We start from the raw sequence: 14,056 nt of genomic DNA, 5'->3' as shown, positions 1-14,056 counted from the left end.
GAAATGTTTCGGCATATACAGGGGTTTCACATGTATTTAGAAAATGAGTCACGTCTGAATGTTGTGGCTCTGCATAGAAGTGGATGTGCAAATTTCTAATGAAATAATTAACAGGTGGTCTATAATACTGCCTGAACTGAATTCAGCTGATCTGTACAACAGCACAGTGTTTTTACACCAGCTCTAAAAGCGCTTTTACTTTCACACTAGATTTACAGTTACAGAAACTGGTGGTCACCAAGTAGAAGGTGAGCTCAGCTCTTCACTTGTTAATGTAGGTATAGAGTGCCTTCATTGTCAGAAAAGAACATATTGCTACTATAAAACAACAGTACAACAAGGAATGTCTTCTTCAATGGAGAAGGCCTAGACACGTTTGGGAATCAAAAAACCATAGAAAGAGAAATATAGGTGCCTTTAAGAAAACCAGCTTTGTGAAATGAATCAACACATCACAGAGTAGAAAATTTTGGCTTTTAACCTAAACATGAAATATTGCATTTAAAAATATTCAAGAAATACAGCCCTGTATCTGCTCTTATAGAATTACATGTTGTGTGCAGGACAGATGCAACAGCACATTTATGTGTTATTACAGGAAGGCTGAAGAAGTGTCCATTTGTGAGTGCCCAATTCCACATCACAAAATGAGCTTTTCATTTTCAGTTTGCAAATGCCTGTATGCTTAAAAGCTGCACCTGTAGCACTTAGAATTTTAAGCATCTCCTCCTGCTTTAAATTCTGCACTTATTTTTAGTGAGGTGGTGGTGAATCATCCCTAAACATTCTCCTGTGCCACCAAATCACTTGCCTGCACACCTGCTGTGGTCTAGGAGACTGCAGCAATCAGAAGTTGCTAATCAAGCCCTGAGTCCTGTGTGATTGCTGTGGCAAAGTGCCTGTGTGTGTCCTTTTGAGTACAGGAAGTATCAGCCTTCAGTGCTCAGTGGGTTGCCACCTGCACCTTGCTTGCAATAGCAAGATTTATTCTGCCTGATGATTTTGCTCACCAAAACTGAATTTAAAGCTGCTGAAGTCTTCTTCCAGATCATTTTCTTGCCCTGCCTTCCTTCTCCCAGCAAACATTAGATTTTTACCTAAAGACCAACTTTTCAAAAGAAATGTATTTCCTCATTGTGCCTCCCCCATAGGATAAAGTTAATTTACAGTACAATATAACTACTAAAGATTTAGACTTATCTTTCCTATATGTTAGCTTCATACTAGGGTATACTTAAAAGTAAGTAAGCTTACTTAAAACTAGCTTACCTAGTAAGCTAGGTTTAGTTTAGTTAATATCATTTTAGACTATCTTAAAAACATACAGGCTTGGTCACAGAGTTTTCAGAGTCTGCCTTCTGAGTTGTCAGCTGCCCACCTGCAGCCCTGTGTCTGTAAGCAGAACGCAAAGATGCAGCCACATGAATAAGGAACATGCTTACATACAATAAACATTTGAAGAGGAAAGCCAAACCCCACCCCCCTGCCCTGCTGGTAAGCATGCCAACTGATCCAGATTTCTCAGGTCAATCTTATCCATATGAACAGTCCAGTTTTAATCTTGCAGATAACAAGTTACGAACTTCAGGAGCAAAAGCAGTGGTTTAATTCTTACATGAGAACTGCTGACTGGTATTTGCCACAAAACCCAACTGCTCTGTGACAGTTCCCATGTCTGGACTCTAGATATCTTTGAGCGCTCTTAAAAAAGAAGCTGGAATGAAATCTTCAACAAGTGAATCCAGTGGTGAATTCTCAGCCACCTCAGGGGTCTGGATTTTCCCTTTTCCAGTGATGGGAATGAGCAACACACACAGTTATTTGACCTGTGTCATGAGTTCAAGTAGCTGCATTTTTGTCATAGTTTAAAACCACTGATTGACAGGGATGGTACTAACTGGAGAAGTTCTGTAGACTCTTAGTACTTCGAGACTTTAATGAAACTGTTTTCTAGAATGCAAGACTGTTGTAAGCACTTGGCAGGGAGGGGGAGACTTTTGTCTTCCGTAAGAATTTACAGAAGAAAGTAAATTTCTATAAGGTAGTAGGAACTTATTCCTCAATATGAGACTTGGATTCAGAGAGAAGTCTCATGTTTTACCATAACATTTTTCATCTGAATAGAAACAGAATGGGAGATGAACTCCAAATGTCAAAAACCTGTTATCTAAGTATCTGAATATATACAATTACAGTTTGTTCTTTCATTTATTTATTCTTTTTCATCACTAAGCTTTTAATCTATAAAATTAATATGTAATATACAAGAGTAAAATGTACAGAAGTACCTTTAGATGTAATAATTTAAACCATCTGTATTCAGCAAGCGGACATAACAAGCTTAAAGATATACAAATGACTGCAGTTCAATTTTAGCTGAATTTCTCAATATCTAGAAAAAGAAGTGGCTTTGCTTAAAGTTTATTTTAGTGATTGTGAAAATATCTTTTTTAGAGGTTTTTTTGTTACTTTTTAATTAAAATTATTTTGTAAATATTGTTTTCTATGTTTTATACCTTAGAAAGGCTGTTAATTGGCATTGACAGCAGCAGATACTGAGCACAATGATGAAAAAGGTACTGTAGGAGACTGGGGTGGATGTGGTCAGCAGCCAGATTCATCCTTCCAGGTTACTGCTCTTACTGTTTCTGCATTCGCACTGACATCATAGGAAGAGTGTTATGGAGCAGTTTAACCTGCTGATTTTCAGAGAACTGACTATCAAGTGTTATTCTGAAGTGCTTATCATTTTCATAACATATAAATAATATTTTAAAGTTAGTACTAGTTCTTCTTCCATTGTTACGATAAGAAACAACACAAAACTCAGAAATAAAGGGAATCCAAAGGATGGTGCCCAAGTATAGTGTAAAGACAAAGAAAAGTAGGGCATCTCTCTGCTTCCAGCTAGCAGTGGAAGTGATAAAACCTCATACTGGATCAGATCATAGAGCCTTTTTTAGGCAAAACTGCCACTGAGGTCAGTGGTAGCTTCACCTATATAAAATTATTATGATCACGTCCATCATCAGTTAAGTAGGGATTTCTGGTAGATTAGGGTTTGGAGGAGAATACCTGGAGTGTAATATTGGTTCCTATACTGATTTGCTCCGTGTGACTCACTGGGCAAGAGTGACATTTTGAACTAAATGCTTGTAGATGCTGCTGGGACTCGGAAGCTTTATTACCAATGTAAATTATGTACAAACAGCTATTTCCATATGAAATGTATCATGGTAGTTTAGGGCAAAGATAGTGAATAACTGTACAACATTTGATACTTAGAAAATAAAACACAGTGGTCTAAGCCTTACCAATATTTTAACAATACTGTCAGATTTGTAGTAGAAAAGGTTGTTGTAAATGTACCTTATGAGAAAATACATTTCCTTTTGCCTCTGTATATTAATAGCTTTGATTTCCATGTCAAAGCTAAGAATGAAGCATGTAATAAATTTTTTGTTAAAACTGCTTTCATAATAAACGTAAAATGGAATGGATGCCCCTGCCTGACATTTATTTGTGTACACAAAAAAGGCTTCATATGCCAGTATAATGCAGACAAAAATCAGAAGAGAACTTTGCCTTTTGATAGCATTCACATATTCCAGTCTGATTTTCATCTTGAGGCAACAGAGAGCTTGCTCTTCCTCATCAAACAACTGGATTTTGTGAGTCCTGGGGCACAGAGTTAAGTGCCTTCCAAATAGACCTCAAGGAGAGTTTTTCAGAGCAAGAAGAAATCCTGACCACAGCAAAACACTGCATCACCAACACCCCTTCAGGACCTTTAACATCTCTTAAAATAACTCTGATTTTACTACCTGTATCTCCTGCAAGTGCCCTTTCCCACACCCCTCTCTTGAGAAGCAGCCTCAAAGAAAAAAGAAAGAGGAAGGAAGCTTTCTTATGCTGGTGGCCTGATGGGCTGTTCTCACCACAAGCTGCCACTGAAAAGACCCCTGACTTCCAAACTCACCGGCTGCTTGTCCCACTGAGGACTAGACTGAAAGGAAACTACACTTGCACTTTAAACCAATGATGTAAAGAGAGATCAAAAGTGTCCTTTCTCCCTCTAGCCCTGCCATAGTAAAAATGTATTTGCCCAGGCCTTCCTTGCTGCTGAATTTTACAATGATAGATTTTCACAGTCCAAGATTATGAAGCAAGCAGAAATCATACAACCAGTGGCCCAAGTGATGCTGGCAATGATGAAAATGGATGTTGACAGACTGACAGAAAACAGACTATCATAGGTCAATTAGATCTGATTTAAATCATCTTTTGTACTACAAGAAGTACAAGTTGTCTCTAAGGATACACAGCATGCTAGACCAGACAAAAAGCACGGATGTTGTTAATGGAATTGCTAGCACCTGGTAACAGGTTTGCCACTCAGCAGTGCTTGTTCAGAAGTGAGCACAGCCTGTCAAGCATTGTTAACACTACAGCAGCTCATCTGCCAGCATGGTGTTCTGCTGATATTCTCATGTAAGTAGTTTATCTTATTAAGAGAAAGCATTTATCATATGACAGTATGCTCTGCTGATTTTATATATGGTGTAAATTATATAAATACTATCTGTATGACTGATGACCTGTCACTGGCAGGTTTGAAAGGTATAAAGAGAGAGACAGATAAATTGTGATTAGCTGCAAAAAATCAATTACTACCTTTCTCACCTAGTAGCACTTCATTCAAGTAATACAGCCAGTTATCCTCATTGCACTCCAAGAAGATACAGCATCACTGAATCAAAATACAGATGTGCCATGTGAGATGGCACTCAGCTGCCTTTATCACTTCAAAGCTTTAAAGGAGTAACAGGAAAAGTCAGCTCCTGTCAAAGACAGGGAAAAGCTGACCTCAAAAGTTCCTAAAGGTCATTGGAAGTCAAGTTAATTACTGCTAATGAAGTATCTGTGTACAAGGGCAAAAGCCATTAAAAGTTCAGCAAATGGTTTATTTGAGAGCATATTACAGCATTTACTGTAAAATACACCAGAAATATGTTCCCTTGTCTCCTTTTTATTGTTAGGTTAAGGGTCTCTCCTGCTCCTTACATCCCAACCTCTCTTTGGGAGAAGGTTTTCATGATATGCTGCCAAAGAGGAAGGTTCTAACATGAAACAACAGGAAAATAAAGTAGAGAATGCTCATCAGATCTATCAGGATCAGATAGCCATAAGCATCTGCAATAAAGCCAGAAACTGCCAGGCTCACAAAACTTTGTAAAACTCCAGTTGTGTTTGCTGGGGACAACTGCAGCTTCACATATGCTAACTCGTGATAAACTTCTGATACAAGGCAGGAACTAAAGGAGGTTGTGGCAGATAAGTCATCGGGACTGCCATGACAAAGAGGCGCAACAACTGCATGGGTTAGCCCCCTACAGATAGTGCCAGATGGGTAAATCCTCTTATTATAGCCCAGGGTAGCATTAAGTAAGCTCAGCCTTGCTGAGAATCTTTTGCATTCTCCACAAATACCTGTGTAAAGTAACCCATTAAATTTAACAAGCACTTTGCCTGAGTAAGGACTGCATTGTTCAGGCACTAGTAAATTAGTCACTCATCCTCAGAAAACAATCAGAATAATATACTGGGGTGATTTTTTTCTGTACAAAGATTATCCACAAATACCTGCTTTCATAATGAGAGGCTGACAGTGGTATCTCTGGGCTATGGTTCTGGCATCACAGCTCATCTACAACACATAGTAGGAATGACTGCTCCTGAAAGCCTCATTGTGTAGCTGGTGGTTGAAGCCATGACAGGAGTAGTGAGTGCTGGGATCCACTCTCCACTCCAGGAATTACTCCTGCAGTGGAAAACCAGCAAAAAAGTGGGGTAAGCTGCCAAAGACAGCAGCTGAGTAAGAATGTATTAGGTAACTGTTTGACAAAGTCAGGGAATAGCCCACTTACAGTTGCTTCTGAGTCTCAGAGCCTTACTACTCTTAATCCCAGTGATTCTGACTGTTCTATTACTACTTGGAGTTCATCAGCAGCAGTGCAGCTTGCCCCCAGTCCTGCGAGCTCACCCAAACAGCCTGTAACCACAGACAGCTGGCCAGTGGCCAGAACTCCTACCAAGGTGAGGTGGAAGTGCAAACAAGCAGTGGGAAAGCACCTGCCTGCACTTGGTGAGAACAAGAATGATGTAAATCTCATGTTGGAGCAGGATCATGTTCCCCTTGCCTCTGGACAGGGCATGATCACCATGGCTCTGCAGAACAAAGACATGAAAATACATCCCATTTCTCTTACTTGGTTTCTTGAGGGAAAAGTGATTGACTTCTTTAGGTAATCAAAAAGTTTGACTTAACTATGGAATCATTATTATATATTTTCTGGGAACTCTCTAATTTTTATAAAGTCACCTGGTAAAACAAAGGAAGCAAGCAACCAACCAGTTCAAATTAGCAGTAATCAACACTCCCAGCTCAAGACAATGTTTTGTGTGGTGAACAAAATCTATGCAAAAAAAGCAAATCGTGTAACTTGCTATACTCGATACAAGCTATGTAGAACTATATCATGTTGTGTGCATACATAACATGCTGACATGTACCAGTCTATGGCAAAGACAGAAATGAGGGGTGTCTCTGGGAACCTTTTCAGTAAGTAAGGTCCCCATGAGGACTGGTAAGTGATCTAGTATCCACATTTTGTAATACCTGTGCAAGATCACCACCACAGTCATCCCCTTCTTCCAAACCACGATATCAGCAAAACCATCCTCAAACTCAGAGCAGGGAGCCCAATCAAGAAGCACTGGAAATACACCTGTTTTTTGATCTGCTGCTCTTTGATCATGGAGGACTCCTCGGTGACAACCCAGTAAAGCCTTCATGCTGGGGGAGCAGCACATGGTGAGGCAGATGCAGTCTCAGGCAAAGAGGAAGATTTGCCTGCATTTACCATGCAGATCCCCAGCCTGAGGATCATGCTAGATCTTCAGCTGCAGAACACCCATGTATCGTTACAGCACGTAAGCATTGTTTTTAATCTACTTTCCCTGTGCCTGGCCAAGCTATTGCAGCTTTTGACCCTCCTTCTGGTAACTGTGACTTTGTGGAGAGAGGAATTGCTGCTCTGGATAGTTACTGGGACACCAGTTCCAGCAAGACAAGACAAGGCAGTGAGAAAGAAGGTTATTTCTTCAACATGGTATTCATGTACGTCCTCCACTGCCAGCACTCCATGAATTTGAGGCTTTCTGACCAGCTACTGACCCTAAATTCGTATGTCTAGAACCTGCTTGTAGTACACCCCTCCTAGCACTGTGCCATGCTGCCAGCAGCACTTAAGTCAAGATCCTGCCTCGATCTGAGGACAGGCTGGCAGGAAAAGCAGCTTCCACAGTCCCTGGAGCAGATAATCCACCGAGGAAGCAACGCAGGCGCTCCCAGCAGCAGCTGCTCTTGCATAGGCACAGCAGCAGGCACAGCGGAGCCCTCAGCTCCAAGCAGCTGCCAGATGCCTGGCTTTGCTCTTCTTGTCTTACAGCCATACCTGACTTGAGACCAAACTACCAGTAATGTTTAGGGAGCCCCAAGTTAAACTGGTTTAGGCTATTCCTACAAAATTGCAGAAGGAATGGATTTTCTTAGAAATTTATAATGTTTCTTCTAAAGGACCCAAGAAAAATATTGGTAAGCTGCTACATGTGCTTCTGAGGAACACACCTAACTCTTAACACTGACAGACACTTAAGAGCCTTAAAGCTCACTTGTCAAAGTTCAAAAAAGGAAAAAAATAAAAGCTTTAATTTAAGAAGTTACTGTTCCATGCCATACGTGATGCCAGCTTTTCTTCTGCACACACAACTTGAGGAGAGCATTTCCCGTGCCTGTGGCCAGCAATTAGCCCCTGTCATGCCCCTGAACCCACTTTATAGAGGCTATGGCTGCGACTTTCCCAAAAAGTCCCATCGTCATAAAATACTGGGAAACAAGTGTGCTGTGGCCAGCACCGCGCCACGAATGCTGTTATTTTATTAAAGATTAAGGGCAGGAGGAGCACAGAACACAGGCAGAACTCACACCTCTTTAACAGACTAAAACCCCCTCAGACCCCGGGTTTTTTGGGTATGATTATAACCGGTCGCAGCCTCCCCCAAGCGAGTAGTCACTGGTCAACGTCTCCCTCCCTCCACTCAGCGCAGAAGAGCTGTCGTTGGCACCGCCTCTCCCCTCCCTCTGAGGGGCGGATCCTGCGCGGCATGTTCCGGTCTGCGCCGGGGGGGGGGCAGCGGGAGTTGATGGGTTTGGTGTTTGGCCATGTCGGGAGACGGTGAGGAGGATCTGTCGGCCTTCGTCGCCTTGCATGGAGCCGCGCTTCGCGCCTCGGGGATCCCGGCGCTGTACTGGGAGAGCCTGTGCCGCAAGCTGCGGGGCGAGGTGGGTGACCGTGGGTCCCTGGGGGGAATGGCGCTGAGGGAAGCCCTTTCCTTGGGGCCGAGGGTCTTTCCTGCCGAAGGGGCTTCCTCAGTGAGGAGGCGATGGCGGAGCTCTCTCTCTCAAGTGGGTCCTCCTCTCTCGGCTGGGTGAGGAAGAGAGTCAAGAGGTTGTTGCTCAGCAGGGGAGGATGGTAAAAGCTTCGTGAGGGTCGTGTTACCAAAGGTGCAGCTTGGGAGTGTAAAGGAGATGGGGAGTATTGTGTGTAACTGGTTTCGTCTTACTGTTGTCAGCGTAAAGCTTGAAAGCGTTTGGGGATGAAGGGAACTGGAGATCTTATATTGAAGGGAGGTGATGACTGTGTCTTAAAGCCTTCGGCCCTTTTTGCCGAAGAAGAATTTGAAGAGGCAACAGTAGTAGTATTAAAATCAGAATATTGTTGTGGTTTGGGTTGGCTTTTACCTGATTTTTTTTTTTTTTTTTTACTTTTTGTCAGTTAATTTCCACACTGGTCTGCCCTGTTCTCAGTCATTTATAACTGTGCAGAGCCAGCCCAGTCAGCTCCTGTTGTGTATGCACGAGTTACCTGTCTGAGGCATGTTTTCTGGGAGCGTTTTCAGCCGGTTGGTTTGTTCATTTATTCCCGAGCTGAATAAAAGCTGTTCAGCTCTGTCAGAGAACAGGGTGCTGGGAGAAGATTGTTCTGGTAATGTTTCAGCTGAAGCTTGCACCAGGAGTCTCTGGATCTGGCCCTGAACTAAAGGAGGCTGGGTGGGCGCAGGCCCAGGAGGGAGAATCCCTTTTTGCCTGTGTTTTTAGCAACCATCTGCTTGCTTCCTGGGGCTTTATAATGAGGAGGGGAAGCGAAAAATAAGTTGAGGAAAAAGAGCCGTTTTGGACAGAGAGCTTGAAAAGACAGAAGTTGAATTTAGAAGGTTTTTTTCACTTTGCACATGGACAGCTGGCCTGTGTGGTGAGGAAAGCTGCCTTGGATTTGTTGGAGTAAAGGAACAAGGAACCAAGGAAGGAAAGAGACACAACCTGAAACTAGCTGTCTGGAGACTTGAGAGTGCTCCAGGGAGTCTGGAGGAGTCGACCTGGAGAAGGAAAAAGACTGAGGTGAACTTTAAGCCTGGTAAAAGATCTGGTGGAACCTCAAGGTATGGAGAGAGAAAGGAACTAGCGGTGGGGTGCCAGAGGGCACGATGAGCAGCGGAGAAACAAGAGAGATGGGATGAGACGTTTGAACAGGAAGTACAGGACAGTGGGGAAGGAGAGGGGACTATAATTTAACACCCATGTACAAGTGAACTAATCTGTAAATACCCAAACCCTTCTTTTACCTGTCACAACTTTAAAGTCGGGACAGGAGGGAAGCACAGCACGTCATGAGATAACCTGAGTGTTCATAGTCAGGAAGGATCTGCATATGTTCCTGATGCTTTCTAGCTGTTATGTGTCTGGTACTGCTAATAACAAGAATCCATATGTATTACAGAGAAAATAAATCTACATTAACTGAAGGATATGCCCAGTCATAAACTTTCTGTTGTATTATGCCTCCTAACAAGCATACATGCGAGTGATTTGGAGCAGGGCACATCTTCTGCTCTGCTTAAACAAGAACGGATGTGTTGGAAGTGGAAGGCGTATAAAGCTGGTAAGGAAACACAAAGTTGCAAGCTGTTGCATTGCCATATGCCAGTAATATGAAGTTAGAGGTAGCTGGCAGCTTCAGGGGTGTGTGAAATTTAGAAGGTGAGACAATAGAGTGAGAGGAGATCCATGGTCTCAATCTTTCTAGGGGGGCTAGGAGGGGAAAAGGCCGGATCCAGAAAGCATATGCCCTAAGGTGGCAGGCTGCTCCTTCTGTTTCATTTTGCTTGCAGTAGTGGCTTCTTCTGTCCTAAGTGTTCCAGAGTGTGTGGAGAGAAAGATTTAATGACTTCAGCATGCTTAGGAAGATAAATTAGGCTGCTGGTGGTGCTTGTCTCTACTGTTGCAACTTCTGGGGTTTTCTCCGGAAGGGCAAAAGGATATGGAGAAGACTGGGATGTCCAGGGAAAATTACTATGAGGAGTGCTGTGGATTGAGATGAGCTCTTGGGGAGGTAGAGACTGAACTGCAGTACCTTAGAACTCAGCCATGTGGAGTGGCTGGAGGAGCAGCAGTAAAGAAAGCAAAGGAGGTGAAGGGAAAGGATGAAAATGTTTTGGGAGACTAGGTAACAAAAGTAACTGGGGGGGCTGGAAATCAGTGCAACATGGAGCATTGCATGAATTTGTTTCATGTGTGAGGGTAGGAGGAATTTTCCATTTGCCCTAACCTGCCGCAAAGATTAAAACTTTCTAGCATGGAACTTGGAAAATTTGCATCAGATAAAAATCTCTCTTACATCAGTGCCTCTAGAACCCAGCCCAGGCTGCTGTTTTCCAACACACACGTGTGCTTCAGCAGTGTGAGTGCATTATGTAACCATGAGTTAAACTGTGTTTTGAACGAGCAATCCAATTTATCTGTGAGATCAACAAACCTGCTTTTATTTATTGATCTTGCATTTAGCATTGGGTTTTTGTTGGGAGGGAAACTTTCCCGTGTTCTTGGCAGAAACTTGAAAAACAAAACATAAGCATGTGTAATGTTTACTATAAGCCCTAGAATTCTATTTCCAATGTAGTGGTTGTTTTGTATGTTACTGAAGAAACCATATATAGTCTGGGTATAAGCCTAGGAAGTACAGTGCCTGCATCTAATTTAATTTATTATCTTTTTTTACTGTTCAGCCATATGCTGAGTTATATGGCAGGTTTCTCTGTATTGCTGCAAGAGCTTTGTGGCGCTAGGATGTTGCTGGCAAAGGACTGCTTAGAGTTTCATCCCAGATAGAAATGAAGGCTTGTAATTAATTGCTAGAAGGAATGCAGCATGATCAATACTACTAGACTATTTTCCTGAGCAGGGGAGGGCACCCTGTTGCTGTCCCATGGCCTTCAGAGCAGCTTGTCTAAAAGGAATTTGCTGAAGGTGCTTGTGCATGGTAATTGCCATGACATGTGCCTCCTTTGTTATCCCATTCTCTGGTTTGTTAGGTTTGTTAAGTTGGAGTAGCACCTGTATATGAAGAGGGAGTAATTTTGCCCAAACATGTTTTGCTTGCCAACTGTTGTGCCACTGAAATGTGTTGCTACCCCTTTGCTGTCTTCCAGAGGTTACTACTTACTCCGATGGAGTACTACATGCAACTTCTCCCTATTCTGCTTCAAGCGAAAGGTTATACTTTTCAAATTGGTAGCATGATCCTATCCGGTGTTCTTTTGCTTAAGTAGCTTAAGATTCCTTTAATGGAGCTGCTGTGTCAGTGGGTTCACAGTGTGATAGAGCCTCAAAGGGAGGGAGGAAGAGAGGAGGACAGCAATATTACCCGCAGTCCACTTGACAGGCTGTATCCACACTGCCCATCAGGTGCTTTTGCCAAACCCATCAGTTCACTACTTCACTGTTTGCGTTATCAATGGTGAATTTAAAAATCCAAGAAAAACCTCACCAAAAGCCTCTTACTAAGGTGGTCTTGAGCTGCTGCTCCGAGAAGTGCAAATTGCTTCAGATGAGGTATACACCTAATTTGCTATTTCAAGCTTATAAATTCTCTAGGAGAAATTTTTTGTTAAGCATAACTCTATTGAAAAGGTATTAAAAGTGGGGATTTTTTTTTGCTAACTGCAGCTGTTGCAATCTCATGCAGCTGATACTCTGTTGAAGAAAGCATGGCTTAGGCAATTCGAAGTCCCTTCATTTCTAAGTTTTTAGTTGATCCTTAATAAAATGTAAAGCCAACAGCTTCTTTAGTTGTAGAACTTGATAATAACATCCATCATGGGTGTTTGGTAAATGGGTGGAGCCTGTGGTGAGTGCAGGCTGATCTTTGAGTCAGCAGCTGGCTCACCTCATGTCCCCGCTCTCACAAGCTCCTCAAGACAAAATGTCAAGTGTAGAAAGCATGCATAGTGCTGTGCTGTAGCAGGTGTCAAGTGGACTCCAGTAAATCACACTTGCAGTTTCACTTTATGATGATTGCCGGACAGCTGAGGTTTCTTCTGCTGGCTGATGAAGTTGATGGGGACAGCTCTTGATCCAGCAGCAGGAGCAGGAGGTGTCACTCCAGGGAGGAGTGGAATTTGTGTCACCTGTTGCGGTTTTGTGCTGCCTGCTGTGGGCTGGGATTGACACTTGTACAGCGGGGCAGATCGGGGAGCTGATCCAGCTGGGGGCTAACCTGATGAAATAAATTGTGAGCACCACTGACTGCCACACAAGGAAGGACTCTCCCTTTTGCTGAGACCTGCCTGCAGTTACATGAATGACTACAAATTTTGCAGGCAACTGAGCAGAGACTTAAAGAAATGTTGATGGCTGCTCTTACAACAGCCAGAGGTGTTGATACTGCTTGCTGTTGAGAGTATTGTTATCCTCTTCTAGCAAAGCTGGAAAACTAGGAATAAATTAGAAATGCTGTTTTGATACCTGCTGAACTGGAAGATACTACGGTTCTGATTTTTTTTTTTTTTTTTTTTAAATGGGTGTATTTTTAGCCTCCAGGGAGGTTGTTTACCCTAAGAAAAATGTGTATGTGGAGTTAGCCAACATATTGTTGGCATCTTCTTTTTCCACTCCCTCCCCAGCCTAAAGGAAGATACCATCCCCTGCTCCTCAAGGGAATTTCCAGCGCTTCTCCACTTGGATCTGGTCTTTGATACCATGTTGTGGCTTAAGATCTGAAGTAGATGTTGTTTCCCTGCTGCCTTCCTCCCTTGCAGCTGTCTTTGGGCAGCTATCTGCTTTGTCTGGGTGGTGTTGCCTTGCGAATGTGGGGTTGATTTCCTCACCCTTCTGTTGGGGCCTGGCAGAAATAGTTATCCTGACGGGCCATTCACATAAACAAATAAAAGCTTGTCGCTGCTGCTGGGATTTTACAGCTAGTAAGTTGTTGATGTCTAAAAGTAATGACTTCTAATAATGTGGTGTCAGAGGCTAGGTGTACCTGGACTTAGCATGTTAAACCAGTAATTCCAGAGGTCACACTTCTAGGTCTTTCTCCCTCCTTGCTACTTTCTAGTGAGATCAGACTGAGGCAAATGATTTGTCTACTCCTTCCTGGTTCACTACGTAGTGTGTAACTGACTTGGCGAAATAACTCTCTCTTTGAAAAGATTTGAAAAGTCTTCCCAGGCTTTACACGTTCTTTTTCTTCTGAAAAGCTTTTGTTCACTTTGAAATCACAAAAGTTGTCAACATAGTCTTAGTTCTGCAAAAGATATTCAAGCCCACCATTTGGAAAGCTTTTGGGCAGAAGGGAAACTTGAGTAGACCTAGATGAAGGTGTTACGTCCAGCGTCAGGAAGAATGTAAACAATTCTCTGTCAGCACATTAGTAGAGGTAATTGTATAGACCCTAACTTGCAGCAGTATAAGGAATTTCCCAGTTCATCTGGAGGTGAGTGAGCACTGAGCATGGGCTCCCTTTTGTAGGGAAAGAAGAGAGAGGGGGAAAACGTGCTGAGATTTTTTTAACTGGTTCAGAGCTCAATTGGTAAAAGCTCTTTTTCTTCAGGGATCTTAATATACGGTATTATGGTTGTGGAGCCTGGGTAATACTGG

At 42.7% G+C, this 14,056-nt stretch overlaps 1 protein-coding gene across 2 annotated transcripts in view; it reads left to right on the top strand.

The window, feature by feature from the left end:
• Positions 1–8,261: 8,261 nt before the first annotated feature.
• Positions 8,262–14,056, top strand: part of TTLL12 (tubulin tyrosine ligase like 12) — a 30,915-nt gene continuing 25,120 nt past the window's right edge. For both annotated transcript variants that reach the window (XM_080613116.1, XM_080613115.1), the window contains exon 1: positions 8,262–8,404. In XM_080613116.1, the coding sequence (XP_080469242.1) occupies positions 8,285–8,404 (120 nt within the window). In that variant the 5' untranslated portion in view covers positions 8,262–8,284. The remainder of the gene's footprint in view (positions 8,405–14,056) is intronic.

The sequence above is a fragment of the Psittacula echo genome (genome assembly GCF_963264785.1).
Source record: "Psittacula echo genome assembly, chromosome: 1".
Classification (NCBI taxonomy): Eukaryota; Metazoa; Chordata; class Aves; order Psittaciformes; family Psittacidae; genus Psittacula; species Psittacula echo.
This window is presented reverse-complemented; position numbering and strand designations above follow the sequence as displayed.